This window comes from Macaca nemestrina, chromosome 7, assembly GCF_043159975.1.
Source record: "Macaca nemestrina isolate mMacNem1 chromosome 7, mMacNem.hap1, whole genome shotgun sequence".
Taxonomy (NCBI): Eukaryota; Metazoa; Chordata; class Mammalia; order Primates; family Cercopithecidae; genus Macaca; species Macaca nemestrina.
The window spans coordinates 102,924,979-102,951,203 of record NC_092131.1 but is presented as its reverse complement, the minus strand read 5'-3'; the positions used below and the strand labels follow the sequence as shown (position 1 = coordinate 102,951,203).

The window sequence follows — 26,225 nt, the reverse complement described above, 5'->3', positions numbered from 1 at the left end:
TACCCAGGGAACACGAGAACTTCTGGTGGGTGATTTGGAGGGAATAAGAGGAAGTTCCAAGTAAGTTGCCACAAGGAGTCATCACTCTATCTCTTCTCCTAACTGGAAATCAGTAATTTCCAGAGGCCTCACCCATGAAAATTCTGGCCAAAGATGCCAAGAAACTTGCCCAAATTCACCCAGATAGCACATTATAAGTCAAAGGTATGAATTCAGGTTGTGTTCTTAAGATACTCACCTTCTAGTATACCACGTTATCTCCCAAGAGGCTTGAGAAGAGGCTATTCAGGAAACTGCATAGAGACTGGGTCCAAAGTAGACCTCAGAGAGAAGATGAAGAATAGCGTATCTCTTGTCCCAACAGGTCCAAGTCAAAGAGGTATTACTAGCATGGACATATATCAGTGAGTGAAGGGAATCACAACAGAGACGCCAGAGAGGGGAGAAACCGATATCATCTCTTCAAGTATTTCTGTGCTACAAGTCCTAAACCCCAGCCTGCTCCTTCTACTTCCGATGTGCCCACCCCCACCTCCAGAAGCAGGCAGAGCCGTCACCTAAAAGCTCTCACAGGCCTTCAGCAAACCAAGGCCAGCTCTGTTTTTATTGTTTGACCAGCGTCCGCCTGGCTCCTGGTCAGGACAATGAGGTTGGCCTCGGACTGGCACTGGCAGAAACAGCTCCTTGGGCTGATTTCAGAAGCTGAAGTTTCGAAGAGGCTTCAAAACAGCCCTCTCCCTGCCCCTCTGTGATCAGCAACACAGGAAGCAGCAGGAGTTGGTCAGCTCTTCCAACTGCCAGAGGTACGCGGTCTCCGTGGTAGGGTGGGACTTTAGAAAAGGTTAGAGACTCAGCTGACGTTGGGGGCTCTGCTGACTACCCATAGGTTGACTAGTAGGAATCCAGATATTTTTGAGCAGATGATGATCACGCTTTTGTAGGTGCTGGCTGAGACATGGCCCATGTAATCAGAAATGACTTGATTAGAGCTCTAGAAAAAGCTCATCCTGACAACCTCTGGAGGAAGTTAAGAGGACTGTCTGCAGCCCTGCCATGCAGCAGGGCATGTGTATAGTGGCCTTTTTTTTTTTTTTTTTTTTTTTTGAGCCCCTGGAAAATTTGCCTGAAGGACGCTGTGGAAGAGCCACCACGCTGGGCTGTGGAAGCCAGCTTTGCAGGGGACCTCTGGAGACATAGGGAAAGCCAGGACTCAGAGCCCCAGCAGGGCCCTGCCCTGTGGATGGAAGGTTCAAGAGTGGGTCAGGACTCCCACTTGGGAGCCCCCTCCTCCAAACTGGACCCTGTGTTACTCATTGGCAAGATCCCACCAACCCTGCCCATATTCCAGGCACTCTGCCCATATTCCCGGGCGGAACTGGAAGAGATTTTGGGTTTCCCTCTCTCGTGAACTAATTAGTGATGCATTTTCCCATCTACCAACCCCTAAAACTTTCTGGATCTGAAATTCCATGAGAACATTCCCCATGTCCCCCTTGATTTATATTTGTTACCTAGTATGTTGTCTTCCCCTTAAAATGTGTTTGTTGACTGAATAATGGAATGAATGGGTAAAGCTAATGAATGTAAAGGGACTGGAAATGCTGAGAAAACCATAGCGTTGTAGCCACAGGACCTGGATTCCAAACCAAACTCAGCCACTCACTATCTGTGTGACTTTGGGCATGTTGTCTAACCTCTCTGAGCCGTTGTCTTACTACCTATGAAGATTGTTCTAAGGATAAGAAATGGCATATGTACAACTCAGAGAACAGTTCCTGACACACAGCAGGCCCTTCCTAAAGATGGCCCCTAGATTGTTCCTGAAGCCATGGCATAAGTGGATTCTGGCTATAAAATGCCCACTGTTGCCTGAAGATAGAGAGGGGGTGACTGCCCTCCCTGACCACAGAGAAGCTCCGAGAGCTCTGTGGCAAGCCGTGGAGATGGCAGTGGCAGATTAGGTTCTTACTTTACAGTCCACAGTTTTATTTGAACTCACATCCTAGTCCTGGGGTGAATAGAGGAATGATCCCTAGGCTAAAATAGTTGGCGGGGTGGGGAGTCCCATTGTTTGCTATCATTGCAGAACAAATGACCATTCACCTACAGCATCATTTAAATTAGATATAGATGCAAATTGTACGTGGGTGGCACTTCTTATCAGGCTAGCACCCATTAGTTGGGCAGCTACTTTGTGCAGAGACTGACCTCAGTGCCCCATTCACTTGGACCATCATTTAAATTAGATATAGATGCAAATTGTATGTGAGTGGCACTCCTTATCAGGCTAGCACCCATTAGTTGGGTGGCTACTGTGTGCTAAGACTGGCCTCGGTGCCCATAGTAGGTGCTTAGTGTATCCATATTAGATGAAATGCAGTGAGGGGCATACACGATGCAGGTGTTCTCGCTCCTCAGTGAGGGAGGAACCAGCCAGACAAGCCTTGAGAAAGGAGGCCAACTCAGCATCTCTCATTTAAGTCCTACAGCGTCCTATGCTATGTGATAGATCCTATCTTATCAGCACTTTAGAGGTAAGGAAATTGAGCCTCTGAGAGGTTAAATAATTGAGCCAAGGTCATATGCTCACAGGAAAGTGTCAGAGCTGCGATTCAGCCACATCTGTCTGACTCAGAGTCATGCTCTTTCTGTTGCACCAGCCCTGCTCCCACCCTGGCCATTACACCCACCCATGCACACATCCCTTAAGTGGTTGGCCTGGTAGTTTAAAACAACAGTGGAAAAGAAGCCACAAGCCAGGATGAGTCTGCTAATAAGTTGGTTGTAACAACAAGAAATGACAAAGGACATAGGCAGAGAGGAGAGAGTTTCAGGCTGGGGGAGGTTTCCAGGTGGTGGCATTTGCACAGGACCTCAAGGAAGGTGGGATTAGGTCAGACATGGAGCTAAAGAGGAGGAGTGGAACTGTGTGAGCAAAAGAAGAGAGGGAAAGAACAAGGCCAACCCTAGCCCCAGATTCAAATAGGGCACTGCCAGGGTATAAGGCCCATGCCACATCGGCAGTCAAGTAACAAGTACAGCCTGCAGTTATGACACCCTCCATGGTGTCATTTCTCAGTTTCTTATTTTCTTTTCTTGCAGCTCCACTACCTGAGCCTTCTTTTGCTCCTCAGAGAGCCTCCCCTCGCTTCTGTTAGACGTGTGCACCACCCTCCCAACCTCACAGCTCTCCTTTCTGCCTTTTCCTCCCTAGCACAGTGAGGGCATGGGGACATCTTTCTGAATAGGCTGGACCTTCCCAGAGAATGTGCTTAGCAGGCAAGCGAAACCCTTGTGCATTGCCCTGGATGTTGCAGCAGAACAGCAAGTGATGAGCAGGTCTCTGGCCACGAGGGTGGCCGAGAGGGTGGAGATGCAGCTCCTTCTGTCCCCAGAAGTTAAGAAGGTGGAACTCTCCTCTGCGCTGCGTGGAGCTGGCATTTAGAATCTCAGAGAACTCCAGAGCTAATTCTCCCAACCTGCCCCCATTTCAGAGATGGAAAATCCAAGGCTCAGGCAGCCGTTTTACTCAGGGTCAAGGTTAGGACCCAGAGCCCACTCACTCATGTCTGCTATCTCTGGATACAGGTTTGTCTGCACCCATTAGGCTAGAAGCAACTCCAAGGAAAAACCTTTCTTTCCCTTCACTGGGCCCCTCTATCTTAGCAAAGAGCTACTCAAGGCCAATCCTAGACGAAAGTATGGCCTTGAAGAGTTTATCTGCAGCACTCCCCACCCCGCTGCCTACTGCCTTTTTCACAGGACCCACACACTTGCCCGGAACGGAGGAAAACACTTGTGGAATTTGACTTAAGATGCTTCGGTGATGACAGGGCAAGTAACAAATTTGGAAAAAGGAAATGAAAGATATGGAAAAAGACAAGGTGTTGAAGAAGATGGGGAGAAGAGAAAGAGGAGGAAATGCCAAAAGAGTATTAGCATCTATAAAAATTACCTTCACAATCTCCCTGGGGGTGACGTTTGCATGAGGATCCCAATTTACAGAAGGGAAAACTGTAAACTGAGGCCTTACATGAGTTTCCTGGTGAGTTAGGACAGAACTGGTACTGAAATCAGCTTCCTGGCATCCCGTTTCTACACCATTCCACCATGTCTTTAGAGTATGTGGGAAGTTGTCAGCTGCGGTTGGGGTGACTCTGACCAGATGTGCTCTTGGTGTAGGATCCCTGGCCTTTTCCCTACACTAGGTTTGAAATCCCAGCCTCAAGTGCACGTGCTACTGCGTTTATGCACAGCTATCAGGATGATCTGGTCCATGAGCGAGTGACAAGAGAAGAGATGCCATTGGGAAATTAGGCTGCAAATAAGTGATGTGCTGGTGGCTGGTGACTGCAGGAATGGGGAACCTTGGTCCTTTGGAATCCATCTTCTAGGACTTAAGTCAGGGACACAGAGCCACTTGGTTGCAGGCAGATCTTACTGGTCCATCAGTCTACCAAACCCCAACGTCTACTTGCTCATATAACAAGGAGGTGTCAAATACTATTTTGTGTTATTCCTGGTGAGTTAGCATAGAGGGATTTTGTTTTAATTTAAGCCTTGATTTTCAACCTCTCGGAGGTCACAGTCTGCGTGGTGAGACAAAGTTAGCACACATAAAACAACAGAAGAAAAATTAGGTGCTAAAAAGCGTGTAGAAAGTCATAGCTGGGGGAATAGAACCCAGGGCCAAGGGCTGGTGAGGCGTCAGGGAGGAGGCCTGCAGGGTCTGGGAGGGTGAGGCGGGCATTCGCATAGCCAGCAAACATTTGCTGAGTCTACACTGATGTGGACTCAGGCTGGGCCAGGGGAGGTGACATGGAGATGAACATGGCCTGACCATACTCTAGGGCCGGCAAAGTGGCCTTGGTTTTAGGGCCAGTCTCAATGTCCCCAGGGACACATGAAGGACAGCACAATGAATGGAGAATGAGACTTCATTCAAAGGAAAGAAAAGTGCTCATTATCCTTCCCCAGCCCGTTTCTTTCTTTACTATTATAGTCATGCAACATTTAACAGGGATGCATTCTGAGAAATGCATTCTTAGGCAATTTTGTCATCCAGCAACATGTGCAGTGGAGACCCCTCCACTAAAATGTACTTACACAAACCCGGATGGTACAGCCTACTACACTCCTAGGCCATATGGTATAGCCTAGTGCTCCTAGGTGACACACCCATACAGCATGTTACAATATTGTGTTTTTACTGTACCTTCTATATGTTTAGATAGGTTTAGATACACAAATACCTCCCTTTGTATATACAAGGTACAGTAAAAATCCCATATAAAAGAGAAACAATGGTACACCTATAGGGCATTTATCATGAACAGAGCTTGCAGGACTGGAAGTTGCTCTGGATGGGTGAGTGAGTGAGTGGTAAGTGAACGCTAAGGCCTAGGATATTACTATACAATGGTGTAGGCTTTATAGACACTGTACACTTAGGCTACACTAAATTTGTAAAAATAAATAAAGTAATTGCACTATGACGTTACGACGGCTACAACGTCACCAGGTGATTGGCGTTTGTCAGCCCCATTAGAATCTTACGGGACCATCATCGTATGTACAGTTCGTTGTTGACTGAAATGTTATGTGACCCATGGCTGTAGTTACTTCAGCAGTGTGCTGGTAAATCCACTCTCAAAAAGGAAAAGAAAGAAAAAGGAAAAGAAGAGGTCTTACCTTGTTGATAGTGTCTGCTGATATACATGGTGTATATACTCCCATCATAACCAGTTTCACACTACCAGTGTGATGTCACCAAACACAAAATCGGAAAGGGATGCGTAAAATGGACTCTAGCTGGCTGGTGTCAGTTGGCTGTAGCATAACACTGGTTTTCCTTGGAGCCCTGGGAAGGAGTGACCCAGATTGTTCCTCCTCTGGGCCGCAAATGGCCTATGACCTTCCCAAAGTCACATGCTACACTGAAGTGTTATCATTAATCAATACAGCCATGCACATCACAAGCAAGCAGTGTGTCTCTAGCTGAGACTTACTGAATGTGAAGTGGTAGTGGTCTACCTCATTCAGCCGGGCACCACCTAGGTGCTCATCCCATATGAGCCTCTAGTCCCATCCTCAGCCCTCCTCCCCCCAAGGCCTTGTTGGAGGAGATTACTTCTAAGGATGTACGGGCCACCATTTGTTCATTCATTCATTCATTCATTCATTCATTCAACAGACATTTCATCTCTCTGTGCCACACACTACATTGGGTGCCAGGGAGACAATGGAGAACAAGACAGACACAGCAGCTACCTTATGAAGTTCGTTAATGCTGGGAATTGTGAGGGCCAGGTCCCCTGGCGCTGGGTTCTGGTTTTGGCTCCACTTCCAACCTACCATATGGCCTTGAGCAACTCAGTCTCCTCCTTGGGCCTCAGTTTCTTCACCTGTAAAATGAGGAAGTTAGGCTTGATGTTCACTAAGGTCTATCGCAGCTTAGACCTTCTGTGGCTCCAGGGGGTAAAGAGAGGTCCAGAAGGCCACCACAGGAGGAAGGGTTGGTTGGAGGGACCAGGAATGTCTCCATGGAAGAACAGCAGACAGGAAGCAGATTGGACCTCTGAAGATTCACCACGAGTCCTGTGAAACAGGAGGGGATGTGTTTTGTGGGGCTCCTGATGGTGGAACTCTTGGGTGGAAATTATAATGTGGGTGAGCCATTTTGACTCAATCTTGAAAGTTCTTGAGCACAATTGGAGCTACTCAGCCATGGAATGGGCCACCTTGTGAAGGAATGAGCACCTACCATGCAATCAGAGGCTAAAGCTGCATGTACAGGATTCGTGGCAGGGAGGTCATAATTGTAAAGCATCATGATCATCAGTAGTGAAGGATTGAAAGAAAAGAAGTTGTGTGGTCCATTGTGTTATGTGGAAAAGGCAACTAGCATGCAAAAAGATTACAATTACAAAAAAACACAAGTAGATACCTGAAAAAAAAAAAAAAAGACTTGAATGACCAGGTAAGGTGGCTCACACCTATAATCCCAGCACTTTGGGAGGCCAAAGTGGGTGGATCACTTGAGGACAGGAGTTTGAGACCAGCCTGCCCAACATGGTGAAACCCTGTCTCTACCAAAAAATACAAAAATTAGCCAGGCATGGTGGCACATACCTGTGGTCCCAGCTACTCGATGGCTGAGGCAGGACAATTGCTTGAACCTGGGAGGCAGAGGTTGCAGTGAGCCAAGATCATGCCACTGTACTCCAGCCTGGGTGACTAGAAGGCAAACTATCAAAACACTAATAATGAGGATTTGGATTGTAGATGATGGTCATTTTTTTCCCATTGTCCTGTTTTCCAAATGTTTGGTAGTATGGTAATGTTGTTTTTGAAATGAACGCTGTTTTATTATTTATGGAAAGTCATCTAGTCCAACCCTCATCCTGGGACAGGAAGCCTCTCTACAACCACTAAACTCTCTTCCAATCCCCCAGTTCTGAGAGGCTCACTCAGGCCTGACAACCAGGGAGGTGGGAGGAAAGTTGCATTGATGGATGCTTGCTGAGTGCCAGAGCCTGTGCTGGGTGCAGAGCCAAAGAAACAGTGTCCAGCCTTGAAGAGGGATGATGGCTGTCACATTATCTCACTCAGTCTTTGAAACAGCCATGGGGCAGGTCCTGGATTATTAAGCAGTAGGGGTCCACGCAGCTCGAGGAGGGATCTCCACTGCACATGTTGCTGGAAGAGGCATTCAGGGAGAGTGGGTGAGCTGCCTGTTCAATCCCATAATTTGATGGAATCCAGGCCAAGACCTTGGCCAGGTAGACAACCATGGGGTAGAGTCTGGCTGATGAGGAGATGAAGGTTTCCTTGTCTCCAACCGGGACACATGCAGGCATCCTCACACAGCCTCAGCTCAAGCTAAAAGCACCTCACTTTCCCCTACCAAATCTCCACATAATTCTCTCCGAGAAAGTCAGTTCCTTGATGATGGACCCAAACCACATGGCTCTCACCTGACCTTCACCCAGCATCCCCTTCCTGCTCCCCAAGCTCCCCTCTCCACTTCATTTCAGGCTCCCTGTCCCCTTCCTCTGCCTCACCTATGCAGTCGCCCTGTCAGCACCTAATTCAGCTTCCCATGGAGAAAGGTCTCCCTGTTGACAGGGCCGTGCTGGGACTCGGGGCTGCCAAAGTCAGTCTTCTTGCATAAAAGGCTCAGTGAGTTCTGGAGACACTTGGAAACCAGACAGAATGGAATTTCTCCCTATTTTCTTTACAGCTGAGAAAACACACAAACACAAGAGCATATTTATTGCGATATTTCTATCCCAAAGTTTGTCTTTAAAAAAAAAAAAGAAATAAAATTAGTTTCTCTACCCACTCCACCCCTATCTCCCCACCCCCACTCTCCCCCTCCCCACCTCTTTTCATTCCTTCCCATTTCCTGGTCTAGGCCAGGGAGAGAAATCAAGCCGTCCAAGCCCCACAGAGCACTCCTACAACCCCGGACAATGTCCGGCTTGTTCAGAGAGTGAGGGAAGAAACACCGCTCCGAAAACATACACACAACCTCCCAATGAAGGGTGTTCTGAGGGAAGAACAGGCGGGCCTTGTGTCTGAACACGAATCCCTGAGGCTCTGGGAAGAGAGGAGCCGGAAAGTCTAGACCCCTCCCCGGAGCGGAGAAGACACCTTGCCCTCTGCCCTCTGGGGAACTATTTCCCAGCCGCCACTGGTCACACGGAGCTTGAACGAGAGCCCCTCATGGTGCCACAGCCTGGAGCCAGAGACTTTCCTTTAAAAGGCAGCATCTAGGTAGAAAAATCCCTAAGGAGACACAAGGGGCTACTTCTCAGAACCTTGGGATTTTCCAGACTTTCTCCAGTGTGAGGATGACGTGCCTCATGCATTCACCTCATACACCCAGCAGCACCCATAGACAGCCCTTTCATTTCTGGGGTGACTCGTATATGTAGCATAGGTGGTAGAAAGATGTCACGCTCAATCGACAGGCAGAAAGAGTCACTCGGAGTCCTGGGCCCACCCTGCCCCTGCCCCTGGCATTCCTGGATAGGAACACCAGTGCCCTCCCGACACCCCTCCTGAGCCTAGGGACTCCTGGGATGCTCCCCTCGTCCCCAAATCCATCCAGCCACAGCTAGCAGTGAATGAGCCAAGAGCGACACCTGCTGGGCCATTGGGCTCTGATAGAGCAAAGGTCTGGGAACGCCACGGGCGTTGCTGAAAGCTCCACTCTTCTTTAGTCCCAGATCCTCCATCTGCTCCAAGGTTCCCTCCCTCTGTGATGCAAACACTTCTTAAACCAAAAGGGCAGGGTAGGTGCTGATGCAAGTCCATCCAACAGAACAACTCGGGGAACATCACAAGGCATGCGCCGTGGAGGGAAGGTCAGATGAGGTGTCTGTAATGAGACTGCACGTGTTCTAGGCAGCGGTGCTCCGTCTTGGCTGCACCTTAGAACCTTCCAAGCTCTAAAAATCCTGAGGTCCAGGCTGAAGCCCAGGTGATTTCAATGTGCAGCTGAGGTTGAGAGCGCTGCTCCGATGGGTCTCCTGTACATTCTGTTGGGTCCTATGCTGGAGTCAGGGTTCCAATTGTGCACGTTTACACTGTGGTTGTCACAGACCTCTGTACTTACCATGTCAGCTTTCCAGCAGATGACGCTAAGGAAGGTTTGTCTTTCTAATCCACATGAAGTCATTGAACTAGCAGGAGAGCTACAGCATCCTAGGTCTAATTTCTCTCCTAAAAAATTAATCCATTCATCCCACAGCCTCCTCAAGAGCTCTCTAGGTGAATATCTTTTCCCTGCCATGAACCAGGCCCCTAAACCTTGCCTGAAACCTTGGAGGCTGGTCCATTCTAAAACACACATGATCTCTGGATTTGAAGTTGGTGGCAGGACCAGGTTTCATTAGGGATGTTGAGCAACTCATCACTTCTCTGGGCCTGGAGGACTGTATTAGTCAGTGTTCTCCAAGGAAACAAACCAACAGGACACATGCACACAGACACACACATACCCCCCCCACACACACACACACACACACGCACAAGACAGAGAGAGAGAGAATTATTATAAGGAATGGGTTCATGCAATTATAGAGGCTGGCAAGTACCAAGGTCTGCATGGTAAGTTGGTAAGCTAGACCAGGAGACCTGGCATGTAGTTCTAATCCAAGTTCGAAGGCTTGAGACCCACACAAACTGACTGGGGTAGTTTCAGTTTGAAAGTCAGTAAGCTTGAGATCTAGGAAGAGTTGATGCTTCAGTTCAAGTCCAAAGGGAAGAAAAAGCAATGTTGTAGCTCAACGGCCATCAAGCACGAAGAATTCTCTCTCTCTCTCAGGGGAGGTCAGTCTTTTCTCTCTATTCAGTCTTCAACTGATTGGACAAGACCCTCCCACATTAGGGAGGACCATCTGCTTTATTCAGTCTACTGATTCCAATGTCAATGTCATCCAGAAACACCCTCACAGACACACCCAGAACAATGCTTGACCAAATGTCTGGGTGCCCTGGCTCAGTCAAGTTGACTCATAAAATTAACCATCACAGGAACTCATTCAGATGAGACTTCACTGGCTGAAAGATGGGAGGTTAGGTTTATTAACCTAATGCCTGGAATTAAACTGGGAAACCTGTGAAGGTTTTGTGAGGGAAGAATTCTTGAAGAAAATATCTCACAAACCATGTGCAGCCTCCTCCTCTGGAGATGATTCCAGGTCCTTGGGTGTGGAATTATCACTTCGCATCATATGTCACATGACTCTACTTGACCTCACCAAGCCTTCACTGTCTAAATAATGCCTCTGCCTCCCCTCTTCCAGGTGAACTATGACCACTTTACTCTGGGTTTTCGTGACTCTGAGGGTCATTGCTGCAGCTGTCACTGTAGAAACTTCAGGTGAGGACATTCCTATGCAAGTCTCACGTATTCAGTAGGCATGAGTACTGGGTTTGAGTACTGGGTACTGATCCTGGTGCTACTGGTCCCAGGGATATAATTTCCCCTTTCCTGGCCTTTTCCTGGCCCCACCCTTCCCCTATTGATGCATGCATAACTGTGATGGGACAGCACCCATGCGTGGGCACACGCGTCCAGGAACCTCGCTCAGATAACACTGCTCCTGGCTGCCCTCGAGCCCCGACAGCTGGCAGGGAGAGCTCCAGGCAGGTGTCCTCCTTCCCTCCATGGATATCAGTGAGGACTGCTGCACACTGAGCTTGCAGGAGGGGCAGGACATAGACAAACCAGTGGAGAAAGGGCCATTGAGGGAGGATTGGCTGGAGCACCACAGAAGAAAAGTCACTTGAAAGACAGCCAGAGAAAAGCCCCAGGGAGTCAGACAGGTATGTGCCTTTTTTGCAAACCATCCTCGGAAGCCCCAGCCTGGTCTCTTGCATGTGGCAGGCTCTGGGTCTACTGCTAATCGAGCACTGGACCAAATGAGCAAACCTTCCACTGACCCTAGGATGGGCTTGACCCCAGAAGGGAAGTTATGTCTCCCCTAGGCCCAGACAAGAGAGGACTCTGATCTTGGCTGTGTATTTTAGAGGCCCCCACTGGCCCTCCTCCAGCCTCAACCCTCTCCAAAGGAAGGGGAGTCAGTAGGGCCAATGTGTCCACCCAAATCTGCACTTCTCCTTTACAGCACATTCTGGGGTCCCAGGATGCCCAGAATTTCCTATCCAAGTGGGCCCAGGCCACATCCAGGGCCTGCATGGGTCCATCCTCCTATGGGGACACCACACCTCTGGTGGGAGCCACCCTGGGCCCAAGGGAGGGGCTAAGGAGTGGCTGTTTGTATGGGGTGTGGGCAGAGCAGGGCTGTGGGGCTGAGACCAGCACAGCAGCACATGAGACGCCCTCACAGTGCAGTCAGTGTGGGAAAAAGAAGGGGGCCTAGCTCCCCATGCTCTCACCCAGTCACTGTATCCCAAGACAAAACACCAAGGAATCCAAGAATTCTGAATTTAAATCTTTTCTTTCAGGTCATTTTGAAAGGTATCATTGTCAAATAGGAAGATAGGACATAGAACTTAATCTGTTGGCCTGATTTACAACTTTTGCATCTGTAGACATATGGGACAAGAGCCTTCATTTGTACTGTTGCTGGGAGACCCACAGCCATGCAACCCCTGGCTGTACCCAGGGGTGGTCTGCCCACACGGGGAAACCAGTTCATTAGGTTTGAGTGAGGCTTTAAAAACTGCTGAGCTGGGCACCACGGTCCCTTTCAGCTCTCCCCTGAGAACCACTACTGCTAAAACCAAGCCATGTCCAGGGTCCAAGGGCCCAGCACTCGGAGGAAGATGCCTGTGGAAGGGGCTGGTGGGACTGTCCGGGACATCAGAAGGTTAAGGGCTGGACTCCAAGCATTCCTGGCTCCCCTGCCCTTGCCCTGTGATGTATCTACCACCCACAAATATTTGAAACTTTTTTTTTTTTTTTTTTTTTGAGACGGAGTCTTGCTCTATCGCCCAGGCTGGAGTGCAGTGGCGTGATCTCGGCTCACTGCAACCTCCGCCTCCCGGGTTCACGCCATTCTCCTGCCTCAGCCTCCCCGAGCAGCTGGGACTACAGGCACCCACCACCACAGCCGGCTAATTTTTTTATATATATGTATTTTTAGTAGAGACAGGGTTTCCCCGTGTTAGCCAGCATGGTCTCAATCTCCTGACTTCATGATCCACCCGCCTCGGCCTCCCAAAGTGCTGGGATTGCAGGCGTGAGACACCGCGCCCAGCCTGAAACATTTTTTATTTCAACCTGTAGGGTCTCCTGAAAGCACAGGTTTCATACATGTATGAGTCTCCATGAAAGGTGCTATTTTTTTTTTTTTTTTTTTTTTTTGGAAAGCTGTTTTTCCCCCCCATTCCCAGCAGATCTTTTACTTCTAACAAGATTTGGTAAGCTTGTTGCACCTCCCCTATTGACACTTTCCATTATGTTAACATTTTTGGAGTCTGATCCTACCCCATCGCCTCTCCTGCGTCTGACTCTTTGTGCACCAAAATGTCTGATCTTCTCGGCTGCTTCTCCACCCGCGTCCCCCAACTCCCAAACAGCAGAAGAGAGTGACTTGTCCCGGCGGCAAAGTCAGGCTTGCACCCAAAGCAGACTTCCCCAAATGGGACACATCTTGGAAGTTTTCTGTCTCAGCTTTAAAATTGTGTAGATTACTTTTCTACCCCAAAATAATTTTTCCCAAAACCTTTGAGTTAAGCTGTGACTCCAAGTAGATGGGTCCTGTTTTATTCCATGCTTTGATGCCCCCTGCAGTACCCCAGTTTGAGAAACAGGGAGGTGGTCTTGACCCTGACATCTGCCCTGCCCTCCTCTGGAATCCTTTTCTGGCTCCATAGTTTCCTTCTGGAGGTGCAGAGGCCAGGGGTCTTGAGGAACGCTGCTCTGGAAAGGGCGTTGCAAGCCTTCCTGGGGATTCCCACATGGCACAGGAGCATCCTCATTGTACAGACAGACACACTCATTGGATTTCGCTCTCAGGAGAGTGCATTGCTGGAAGGATGGATGGGGAGGCGGGGTGGTCCTCTCTAGGCACTAACAAGTCTCTCTTCCACCCCACCCCTCTCACACAGACCATGACAACTCGCTGAGTGTCAGCATCCCCCAACCATCCCCTCTGAGGGTCCTCCTGGGGACCTCCCTCACCATCCCCTGCTATTTCATCGACCCCATGCACCCTGTGACCACCGCCCCCTCTACTGCCCCCCTGGCCCCAAGAATCAAGTGGAGCCGTGTGTCCAAGGAGAAGGAGGTAGTGCTGCTGGTGGCCACTGAAGGGCGCGTGAGGGTCAACAGTGCCTACCAGGACAAAGTCTCGCTGCCCAACTACCCAGCCATCCCCAGTGACGCCACCTTGGAAATCCAGAGCCTGCGCTCCAATGACTCTGGGGTCTACCGCTGCGAGGTGATGCATGGCATCGAGGACAGCGAGGCCACCCTGGAGGTCGTGGTGAAAGGTGAGAGCCTCCCACAGGGACAGACGCTGCTTCACCCACAGAAAGACCCACAGCAGTCTCTGCAGTGTGGGCGCAGGCAGGCTGGCCTTCAAACCAGCTCCTCCACGCACCTCAGCCAAGTTACTTAATTAACTTCAGCTGCTTCCTCTGTGACATGGATCCGGTAATATCATTCTCTCTGGACTTAGGGAGCATTAAATACTTCCTGGCTATGGTCACAGGTAACTGACAGTTTGTGCTTCCCAAGAATCCTGTGATCCGGTGGGTCTTGTGATCGTGCCCATTTTACAGACAAGCAAACTGAGGTCAAGTGACTTGCCTGAGGTTACCCTGGAAATGAGTCAGAGCAGTCTCCTGACAGCTCATCCTGGTGTCTTTTCCCTCCCCTTCTCCACTCTCATTCTCAGTTCCAGAAGCCAAAGCAAGGACTGAAGACTCCCTGGTCTCTTTCTCTCTATGGCCCAAGGAGAACAGTCAGGTCCTTGGTTAGCTTCAGGACTTCGGTCAACACCAGATTTTTCCCAGAGGGAGGTACAGTGGGAGGCTCTGTCAAAGACAGTTCACTCCTGGGCACATCTTAAATGGGGTTTCTGCTAGGATGACCCTGGGCTGAGGGTGCAGAGGGTTCTAAGTGTCTCTTTCCCCTAACGCAATATGGGGGTCTTGGAGTGAAAAGAAAAAATTATAAGGAGGCAGATTTTAGTTTAATTCAAAGAACTTTCTCATTATCAGGATTATCATAAGTCTTCAAAAAGGAATGCTTTGTAAGATAGTGAGCTCCCCATTACAGGGTGTTCCAGCAAATTCAGAAGCATCACATGCAAAGGTGTACAGGGGGTCATGCATCAGCCTGGACCAGCTAGTTCCCTAAGGTCCCTTTGACTATTCTGCGAGGGCCTCGGTGATCAGAGACTGTGCCTGACCAGCTCTTCCGCTTGTGGGCGTGTATGTGTCTTGCAGGCATCGTGTTCCATTACAGAGCCATCTCTACACGCTACACCCTCGACTTTGACAGGGCGCAGCGGGCCTGCCTGCAGAACAGTGCCATCATTGCCACACCCGAGCAGCTGCAGGCCGCCTACGAAGACGGCTTCCACCAGTGTGATGCCGGCTGGCTGGCTGACCAGACTGTCAGGTGAGCCCCAGCCCACCAGCGAGTGGGGGCCAGGAGTCAGGGGCCACAGGGGAGTGGAGCGGGTGCTGGGTGGAACATTGGCCAGACTGAGCTGGTGCCAGCATGACACTGTGGCCAGTCTAGGTTAGGGGCCGTGGTCATACCTTGGCCAAACAGGAGCTCAGTGACCCATCCCAAACCCTTGTTATTGTGATTCTCTCTTGCAAATGGGATGAGGGACTGCTAGCAACATTTCCCTACACGTCATTTTTTCTTACCCATTTTTTTCTTTGCCATGATTTCCCCACTTTTAAACTTTGGTGTCTTCAGTATTTTTGTAAACAACCTTCTATCCTTTTTTTTTTAATAAAGCAAGACATAAATTGAACCCTTTGGTACATCCTTCCCTGAGTGTAGTTGCTGGGGAGTGAGGTGTGGAGCAGTCCAGATAGACTCTGCCCTCAAGGGATCTCAATGCACTCTGAAGGCAAGATGATATCACCCATTCCAGGAGCACCATAGCTCCAACAGCCAGAACCACAAAGCCTGAAGGCAAGATGATATCATCACTCATTTCGGGTGCACCATAGCTCCAACAGCTAGAACCACAAAGCCTCAGGAAGAAAACAAAGGAAAATGTCTTTGCAGTCTCAGGGTAGGAAAAGAGATCTTAGGATACAAAAACTATAGCCATAAAAAAAAAAAAAAAAAAAAAAGATGAGACAATAGTCTAGCACAGTGCAAGAGCCCACATCTGGGTGGCGTAAAGAACTGGACTCAGCCAGGTGCAGTGGCTTCACGCCTGTAATCCTAACACTTTGGGAGGCCAAGGCGGGCGGATCATGAGATCAGGAGATCCAGACCATCCTGGCTAACATGGTGAAACCCCATCTCTACTAAAAAAATACAAAAAATTAGCTAGGCATGGTGGTGGGCACCTGTAGTCCCAGCTACTCAGGAGGCTGAGGCAGGAGAATGGCATGAACCTGGGAGGCGGAGCTTGCAGTGAGCCGAGATCGTGCCACTGCACTCCAGTCTGGGCGACAGAGCTAGACTCCGTCTCAAAAAAATAAAAACTGGACTCAAATTCCAGCTCTGGGACTTGGAAGCTGCGTGACTGTGGACAAATCGTTTAACACCTCTGAGCCCCAGTTTCTTCAAGTGTAAAGCAGATTGATGATAGTACCTACCTCATTGGGTTGACGTGAGACGCAAATGATATACAGCGAGGCCTAACAAACTATGACCCAGAGGCCAAGTCCAACCCACCCCTTGCTTCTGTAAATAAAGTTTTATTGGGACACAGTCACACCTATTTGCATATCCGTGGGTGCTTCATGGTACAGTGGCAGTTGAGTGGTCACCGCAGAGACTATGCAAAACCTAAAATATTTACTGTCTGGCCTTTTATAGAAAAAAAATACATGAGCCCCTGATAGAGAAAGTGTGTTTTGTACCACTAAATATTGGGTAGTAGGGGCTACCTTTAATCATGATTCACTGTAAAAACGGATAGGCAGTTGACATATTCAGAAGAGACATGGTCAAATGCAATATTAAGTCACCGTTTCCTCCGATGAGGGAGGAGGATTCAAGGGCAGAGGCCATGGGCTTCCCTTTGTCCCCTGAGTGTCACACCTCCATTTCGGGTTCCTGGCAGATACCCCATCCACACTCCCCGGGAAGGCTGCTATGGAGACAAGGATGAGTTTCCTGGTGTGAGGACGTATGGCATCCGAGACACCAACGAGACCTATGATGTGTACTGCTTCGCCGAGGAGATGGAGGGTGAGCTGCCCTGCCCACCGGGAGGCACCCAGCTCCCTTCCCAAGGCCCCCTTCCCCTCCCCATCTCCCCACTGACACAGGGTGCCAGCTCAGGGCCTGACACACTCCATCCTCCTCTGCCATGAAGGGAGGTGGGCTGAGGCCACAGGTCTGCACCCCTCCCGCTCCACTTTGGAGAGGGTCTCAGTGGCCCCAACATCTGCAAAATGTCTGGTGTCACCACTGTACCCAAGAGCACGTGTCACAGGAGGTTTCTCACCTGGGATTGCCCCTCCCAGCCGAAACCCTGGCTGCTGTGACAAGCACATCCCTGTTCTAAGGTCCACCATGCTGTCAAAGTCCAGCCCAGCCTTACCCTCACAAGCGACACTACATCAGCAACGAAGCTCCCAGGGCAGCTGGCCACCCAGCGACCCTCTCCCAGAGTCCCTGTGGGCAACCCCAGCTCTGTTCCTGGACAGAGCCGGGGGCGGCGGAGAGAAACCTAGACTTTTTCTGTTTTGTAAAGGGCACCAATTTTGGTCACAGAGTTACCCACACACGTGTATGACACCCTTTCCCCCATCTGCACCCATATACTCCTCTGTACATTCCAGACTCTGCAATGCCTGTCTCCTCCCTCCCTGCCCCCCGCTTCCCCCACCTGAGTACAGTGCCCACAGCTCCTCCAGGCTGGGGAGAAGAGCTGACAACAGGCACTTTCTGAGTAAGGGGCCGCGGCCAGGCTTTCTCACCACCATAGCCCCCTGCCGCATTCCCACCCCAGGGGGCAGACCTGCCTATTCGGTAACAAGTTATTTGTGTGTTCCCACATTTGGCTAACCACAGACAAATAGAACGGCCAGTTAGAGCTGCCACTGAGCAGGGGTAGCCAGAACCACCCCTGTGAGTGGATGCCCACCGCCCCCACCCTTACGCCTTACCTTTATCCCTGACACAACCTTGTTAGGTTTTGGGAAATTTTTTTTTAAGCTCACAGTCCTCAAATGATGCCCTTACGGACTCTTCAGGGTCTAGAGACCCCAGTTTGGGAACCACTGCTCCAAGGGCTCAAGGTCTGATCCTGCTTTTCCCAGGATAATTTGAGTTTTTTAAAAGGATTTGCCTTGAGTGGGCAATGCTTAACTCCTAGGAAAGATCCCCCTAATGGTGGAATGCAAATGGGGCAAAGAGGCTTTTGAGCAGAATTTTCCTCCCAGATTTTAAGTTTGCTCCACCCTTTGCCCAATCTCTCTGCCATTCTTGCTGCTTCTCTCTTGGTCCCCTTGTTTTAGGAAATTGATGTCATCCTACACAAAAGCCCAGAAATAAGTAATGAAGGGCAAGATCTGAGATACAGACATGTGGGACCAGGACTTTGGGAAGTTAGAGGACTCCCCAGACCTCGTGGAAAAGTGTGGATCTCTCTGGGGGTGCAGAGCAGGGGGAGGGGGAGGAGACCCTTACCCAGCTGGCTGTGTCCTTCACAGGTGAGGTCTTTTATGCAACATCTCCAGAGAAGTTCACCTTCCAGGAAGCAGCCAATGAGTGCCGGCGGCTGGGTGCCCGACTGGCCACCACGGGCCAGCTCTACCTGGCCTGGCAGGCTGGCATGGACATGTGCAGTGCCGGCTGGCTGGCCGACCGCAGCGTGCGCTACCCCATCTCCAAGGCCCGGCCCAACTGCGGTGGCAACCTCCTGGGTGTGAGGACCATCTACCTTCACGCCAACCAGACGGGCTACCCTGACCCCTCATCCCGCTACGACGCCATCTGCTACACAGGTGGGGCACGACTGGTGGTGGGAAGGGAGTTCATGCCACTAAAATGGGGTCCTAGAGAATGAGGAGATCTTGGAAAGGGAGGGTTGGTTTTTGCCCTCGAAAGGGCCACTGGGTACCTGAACCCCATGTTTTTAGGACACCCCTCCATTTTCACTGGTTTCTGGGAAGCACTAAGGTAGAGACTCTTGAGACTGCAGCATATCCAGCCCTGTCTCATCCGATCAGCACACAAGAGGCTTAAAAGCCTCCAAATTGTTTTCTCCAGTTTGAATCAAAGCTGTCACCTACTACTGTGCAACCCTGGCAAAGTCAAGGCCGTGAACCTCACTCTTCTCATCTGTCTAGTGGAGAGATGGGGTACCCACCTAGGAAGATGTTGGGGGTCAGACATGAGACCCTGGCACCCATGGGAGGGTGCTGCTGTCTGCCTTTTTAAATTGAATGTGTCTAAAAGGAGGGTCAAAAGGGGTTTTGTTGTGTTCTGTTTTTTTGTTTTTCTTTGAGACAGAGTCTCACTCTGTCATCCAGGCGGGAGTTCAGTGGTGCAATCATAGCTTACTGCAGCCTTAGCCTCCTGGGCTCAAGCAATCCTCCTACCTCAGCCTCCCATGCAACTGGGAATACAGGCACCACCATGCTTTGCTAATTTTTTTTCCTTTTGGTAGAGATGGGGTCTCGTCATGTTGCCCAGACTGGGCAAAATGTTATTTTATTTTATTATTTTTATGATTTTTGAGACAGAATCTCACTCTGTCGCCCAGGCTGGAGTGCAGTGGTGCAATCTCAGCTCATTGCAACCTCCATCTCCCAGGTTCAAGTGATTCTTCTGCCTCAGCCTCCCAGGTAGACTGGGATTACAGATGTGCGCCATCATGCCCAGCTAATTTTGTATTTTTAGTAGAGATGGGGTTTCACCATGTTGAGCAGGCTAGTCTTGAACTCCTGACCTCAGGTGATCCACCCGCCTCAGCCTCCCAAAGGGAGGCTGTAACTATAATCCCAGTGGGGTTACATGCATGAGCCACTGTACCCAGCCACAAAATGTTATTGAAAAGAGTAGGGGAAAGTTTGATGGGGACTTTATTTTGAAAAATTACACCAAAATGTTCAAGTAAGTTTTTATCTTCCATTTAACACATTTTGGGTTACATGCTATCATAATTACATGCTAATCATAATTACATGCTAATTCTTGGAGGAAAAAGCAATGCATCACATGAAAGAGGAGTTGCAAAACTTTTATGGTGTAAGTGGTAATAACACAATGACAACTCATTACATGTTTCATTTCCACAACCTGATCTCACAGGAAGAGGGTTACTTTTGCAACAGTAGTTAGGATTTCCCCCTCGAAGCCTCTCTTAACCTTTTGGTATTCTAACTACTCTTTTGGAAGTAGTATCACTTTCGTGAGACCCTCGTTTTTCCATGACTATGAGACAGGCAGTTCTCCAAAGACACCTTCATCAACTTCACAAACTGTGCTTTCTGCAAGATTTTCTGATTTCTCTTTGTAACTGCCTTACCTGGTCCTGTTGGTTAGTTATAGCATCAGACGGTTGGCAAGGTGCTCATGAGACGAGTGAAGGAGCAGCTGTGTTGAGCAGGACGGGATGTTGGGGTGGGAACTGATCTTTATGAGCAGTCAGCTCATTGGTCAATATCTTGCCCTCTGATAGCTCTTGCACTCTTTTGCAATCTTGAAACTGTGGGGACTCCTACAATGAATGCCAATAGCTGAGTACCCCTGAAATGGGCTTGGCAAGGCCCCTGGCACACAGTGGTACCCTCCTGCCCCAGCCGGGAAAGAGGAGGAGCCATGCTCATCTCTAGCCCACTCCTCATCCCCCTCAAGCTGGTCCCAGGCTGAGAGGCTAACGCTTGTCTTTGCCCCTCCCCTAGGTGAAGACTTTGTGGACATCCCAGAAAATTTCTTTGGAGTGGGGGGTGAGGAGGACATCACCGTCCAGACAGTGACTTGGCCTGACATGGAGCTGCCACTGCCTCGAAACATCACTGAGGGTGAAGCCCGAGGCAGTGTGATCCTTACCGTAAAGCCCATCTTCGATGTCTCCCCCAGTCCCCTGGAACCTGAGGAGCCCTTCACGTTTGCCCCTGAAATAGGGGCCACTGCCTTCCCTGAGGTTGAGAATGAGACTGGAGAGGCCACCAGGCCCTGGGGCTTTCCCACACCTGGCCTGGGCCCTGCCACGGCATTCACCAGTGAGGACCTCGTCGTGCAGGTGACCGCTGTCCCTGGGCAGCCGCATTTGCCAGGGGGTAAGTAGCTGCCCGTGGGTGCATCCAGGGGCAAGTGGAGAGAACTTGGCCTGCAGGGAAGGGATTCCCGCAGTTGAAGGCTGTACCTTCTACTTAACCTGGCACCTGGGACAATGTTCTGTCCTCTCAGACCTTGCTTTCCTCATCTGTGAAACAAAAACAATAGGCCAGACTATCAGGTCCACACTCTTGCCACCAAGGATTTATTTCAAATGAGGTCTTATGTGGAATCCAGTCTCTGCATCAAGCGGACACATGTGCCACATAGATCTAAGGGAAGTAGAGTGGAGAACACCCGGGGCTCCTTCTGTCCAGGGCCCCTCCTTGCCCCATCAGACACCCCCACAAAACAGAGCCACTAGAAAACCACTGCCTTGGATGACCCCTGAGGTCTCTCACTGCTCTGACCTCCCAGGACAAAGGCCAGCAAACTGTGGCCAGTGGGCCGGGTTTAGCTGTTCTGATATGGCCCATGACTTAAGAATGACTTTTACATTCTTAAATAGGGGCAAAAAGTCAAAAGAAAAATAATATTTTGTGACACATGAAAATTATATAAAATTCAAATTTCAATGTCCACAAATAAAGTTTGATTGGAACAAAGCCATAGCCGTCTGTGGACAAGTTGTCTGTGGCTAACTGAGGACAATCACAGTGGGGTTGAATACAGTCAGTCCTTCATGTCCGGATTCAACCAACCGTGGATGGAAAATATTCCAAAAGAAAAGAAACAATAACATAACAATACAACAATAAAAGTAATACAGATTTAAAACAATACCGTATAACCACTACTTACATAGCATTGACATTGTTTCAGGTATTACAGGTAATCTAGAGATGATTTTATACAAATAGTATACTTTTATATCAGGGACTTGAGCCTCTGTGGATTTTGGTATCTGAGGACATCCTGGATCCCGAAGGATAACTGTAGTTGTTACAGAAGCCACATAGCCTACAAAGCCTAAAATATTTACCATTCGGCTCTTTCCAGAAAATGCTTCCAACTCCTATTCTAAGATGACAATGTTCTAGGTGCTTAATACATGTGTGAGAGTTGGACGTCAGGTAGCATAGAGCCCAGTGCTTCCCAGACTCAAGTCTATGAACAAGGACACTCTGGTGTGGCCTTGTTCCATAATGGCCTTGGTGGGGTTCCCACACAGGGGAGGGGCAGATGGACACTGCCATCCACCATCACACCCACATGGCTACCATGTGGGATTTCAGCTTGCATTGCCCTGATAAATCCAATATGTCAGGCAGCAGAAGTTGGCCTACCTCTGTGCCCATGGAGCCTTGGGAACTGCACACCATGGGTCCTCGAACCTGACTGCTCCCTCTTCCTCTCCCCCTCCTCCCCACCCAGGGGTCGTATTCCACTACCGCCCAGGATCCACCCGCTACTCGCTGACCTTTGAGGAGGCGCAGCAGGCCTGCCTGCGCACCGGGGCGGTCATTGCCTCACCAGAGCAGCTCCAGGCTGCCTACGAAGCAGGCTATGAGCAGTGTGACGCCGGCTGGCTGAGGGACCAGACCGTCAGGTGAAGCCATGCTCCTCACCCAGCCCAAACCCAGCTGAAGAGGTCAGGCTTAAGGAGCCACAGACTGGCACGGCCCCCAGCACACTGAGCACCCAATACCTTGTGGGTTAATGAATTAATTAGTGACTCAACTGAGGCATATCCCAAAAGGGTGATGAAGGGCACTGGGTAATGTTCAGTTCTTGGTCATTTCTCCCCATCAGACAGAGGCAGCAGCCCCCTCCTCAAGTGCCCCGTTCCCCTCCAGCCTGACCCAGTGCCCTTCCATGCAGCTGCTCTCTCCTGAAGCCAGAAATCCCCCAGGAGCCACCAGACCTTTCCCCAGGCTGCCCAGAGAACTTGTTGCATAAGGGGCTTCTTCCTACTTTGAATCCCACCAGACAACTGAAGACATACCGAAGTCCCTGAGTGGCCTCTGGCCTCAGCCCAGGGCCCTGCATCTACCAGCCCCCGAAACAGGCCTTCATCTTCTCCTCCCACTCTCCTTTGCAGGTACCCCATTGTGAGCCCACGGACCCCATGCGTGGGTGACAAGGACAGCAGCCCAGGGGTCAGGACGTACGGCGTGCGCCCATCAACAGAGACCTACGATGTCTACTGCTATGTGGACAGACTTGAGGGTACAGCCACATTCTCACATTTTGGGCCCTAGATGGGCAGGGGGGTGGGCAGGGGGCTGACAGGGTGATACAAAGAAGAGAGGGGGTTACCACACACCCACCCACCCCTGATCCCACCCAGCTTTCCAGGTGGGAAAGGGTCCTGCTGAAAAGGAAGGCCCCCAGGCCCTCCCTCAGATCCAGCCCCAGCTCTCCTACTGAATGTTTCCTGTGGTCTCCTCCGGCATTGCAGGGGAGCATCCGTTCCTTTAAAAAGCAGTGAGGTCTGTGGGTAAATCTCAGTTTATTATAAATAAATGCTATATACACCAACTCCTTCTTGGAGATTCCCAGTGCCTGGGCACAAATCAAAGGCACTGAGAGGTCCTGCAGTAAAAACAAAAACAAAAAAACCTCTTTAGGTTGGGCGCCGTGGCTCACACCTGTAATCCTAGCACTTTGGGAGGCAGAGGTGCCTCAGTGTGGGTGGATTGCTCTAGCCCAGGAGTTCGAGACTGGCCTGGGCAATGTGGCCAAACCCTGTCTCTACTTATTTAAAAAGAAAGAAAAAGAAAAACTTCCTTAACTTTCTTTAACTCAGCATTGCCCAATTTTTAACCACAGACTTTTATTTTGTTTTATTTCATTTCTTTCCATTTCCATGAAAATTACCAAATTTCCACTGAATGCAATTTTGGAAATGCTGGTATTCCAGAAAGATCTTGGCATTGCCACTCACTTGTTTCAAGACCCTGGGCAAGTCACTTAACCTCTCTAAGCCTCAGCTCCTTCATCTATAAAAATGGGAGTGATTTATATGTACATCAGAGGTTTTTTTGAGTATTAAATGAGATATGTATGAAAAGTTCTTGGCACAAGTAGGTGTTCAGTAAGTGTAAACTCTCCTAGCCCTGAACCGGATAGGTACCAGGTGCATTGCTAGGTGCTGCGACCCAGCCCTACCCTGGATGAGTTCCCAGGGTGTGGGGTGGGCAGGTCCACAGCAGTCACAGTGTTAAGTGCAGTGGTATAGGGGTGCACAGGGATTGGAGGGGGCCCAGGTGAGCCGCCTTGCTTAGCCAAGGAAGGGGATGCCTAAGTGTGACTGGAGAATCCAGAAAAGAGGGAAGGAGGAAAAGTTGTTGTGGAAACAACTCAGTCCAGTTTGACTGGAATTTTGACTTTTTTGGCACTGAAAGTCCTGTGTCCCAGGATAGCCCAGTCCAGTACAAACCACAGCGGTGGTCACCTATTTCCCAGGGTTCCAGAAAATCTAAGGGAGAGTGGTCAAAGAAGGGGTGATGGAGCTGGGCTGAGTCTTAGCCCTGGTAAGGAGGGTTGGAGGAGCTCTGTCCTGGGTGGGCAGGGATTGACCTGGCCTGAGTGTGGGGGGGTCATATCCTACCGCTCGTCTCTGCCCCCAGGGGAGGTGTTCTTCGCCACACGTCTTGAGCAGTTCACCTTCCAGGAAGCACTGGAGTTCTGTGAATCTCACAATGCCACGCTGGCCACCACGGGCCAGCTCTACGCCGCCTGGAGCCGCGGCCTGGACAAGTGCTATGCTGGCTGGCTGGCCGATGGCAGCCTCCGCTACCCCATCGTCACCCCAAGGCCTGCCTGCGGTGGGGACAAACCAGGCGTGAGAACGGTCTACCTCTACCCTAACCAGACGGGCCTTCCGGACCCACTGTCCCGGCACCATGCCTTCTGCTTCCGAGGTATGCAGCCTCGCCTCGGCTCCAGCAGCCCCTTTTGTCTGGAGACCTGGGTTCACCCCGTCCTGCCACCACCCAGTTTCCCATCCATCAGCGCAAGAAAAAGTCAGTCCCTCTGGGGCAGAACCAGCTCTGAAACCAGCACAGCGCAGGCTTTGACCCCAAGGCGAGGTCATCCTTCTAAAGTCCCCCAGAGACAAGTAGAGATAAATAAGGGCTTGAGCTGGTATTTATCTGTACTAGAAATGAGGCAGACCTGAATCTGAGTTATGGTTCTGCTACTTAATAGCTGTGTGAAAATGGAGATATAATGGTTCCTACTTCAGAGAGAGCTGCAAGAATTAATTGAGTGCACGTGGTGCCCTTGGCATAGTGCCTGGGACACAGTAAATGCTCAATAAATGTTTGCTTTATTTCATATACTTATATATATGTAAAGCTGTAATATACAGCTTTATTTTATACAACCTGTAACTTGAACATCCTTGTCAAATTCTCTCCTGCTTGCAAATATTTTTGTGATGAGTTTAGTCAAATTATTCTATTATTCTTCACTAAGCACTGATGATTCATGTTTTTTATTGACCCATGCTATGGATATGCTACCATTTCAACCATCACTCCCCATTGGACTTCTGAGAGTGGTGTCATCAAGCAATATAATAAGCATGGCCAGACCGCAGCCAAGGAATTGCTGGGCTCTGATTAGATGAGTTCCTGCATAGTCCATGGAGGGTCCGGGTGCATGGACCAGAATGTAGATTGTAATAACAGCCTGTGCCATGTTTTAGATAGTTTACATCAAAACTGAGTGTCTTTGCAACTTCCTGTGAATCTATAATTATTCTCAAATAAACTTAAGGGGAAAAAAACTTGAGTGTCCCCAAGTTTCCCAGAAATCCAGGGTCACTTTTAAAACCCAATTCAAGGCAGGAGCAGTGGCTCATGCCTGTAATCCCAGCACTTTGGGAGGTTGAGGCAGGTGGATCACTTGAGGTCAGGAGTTCAAGATCAGCCTGGTCAACATGGCGAAACCCTGTCTCTACTGATAAAAGTGCAAAAATTAGCTGGGCTTGGTGGTGTGCACCTGTAATCCCAGCTACTGGGGAGGCTGAGGCAGGAGAATCTCCTGAACCCGGGAGGCGGAGGTTACAGTGAGCCGAGATTGTTCTGCTGCACTCCAGCCTGGACAGCAGAGCAAGACTCTGTCTCAAAAAAAAAAAAATTCGAAATTCAGCCCCACTCAGCCAGACTCTAAAAGTCAAGTTCAATTCTCTCCCAGAGGCTTTGATGAGGCTCTTGTACCAGTGCCCGTCTCCCTGCTCTGGGAAGCAGAAGCCAAGCCAGTTAGCCTCCCAGGAAGTTCCCAGCCATGCTACCCCCAGCCGCCCACTCCTGACCCTCCGTGAACTCAGCCTTGTATATTATCCTGCACAGTTCAGCTTCCT

At 49.9% G+C, this 26,225-nt stretch overlaps 1 protein-coding gene across 1 annotated transcript in view; it reads left to right on the top strand.

Moving 5' to 3' along the window:
- Positions 1-26,225, top strand: part of LOC105488344 (aggrecan) — a 71,968-nt gene that overhangs the window by 21,720 nt on the left and 24,023 nt on the right. Inside the window, exons 2-10 of the mRNA XM_071100717.1 lie at positions 10,815-10,891; positions 13,588-13,971; positions 14,932-15,106; positions 16,746-16,873; positions 18,343-18,636; positions 20,539-20,916; positions 22,289-22,463; positions 22,956-23,083; positions 24,487-24,780. Coding sequence (XP_070956818.1) covers positions 10,822-10,891; positions 13,588-13,971; positions 14,932-15,106; positions 16,746-16,873; positions 18,343-18,636; positions 20,539-20,916; positions 22,289-22,463; positions 22,956-23,083; positions 24,487-24,780 — 2,026 coding nt within the window. The 5' untranslated portion in view covers positions 10,815-10,821. The remainder of the gene's footprint in view (positions 1-10,814; positions 10,892-13,587; positions 13,972-14,931; positions 15,107-16,745; positions 16,874-18,342; positions 18,637-20,538; positions 20,917-22,288; positions 22,464-22,955; positions 23,084-24,486; positions 24,781-26,225) is intronic.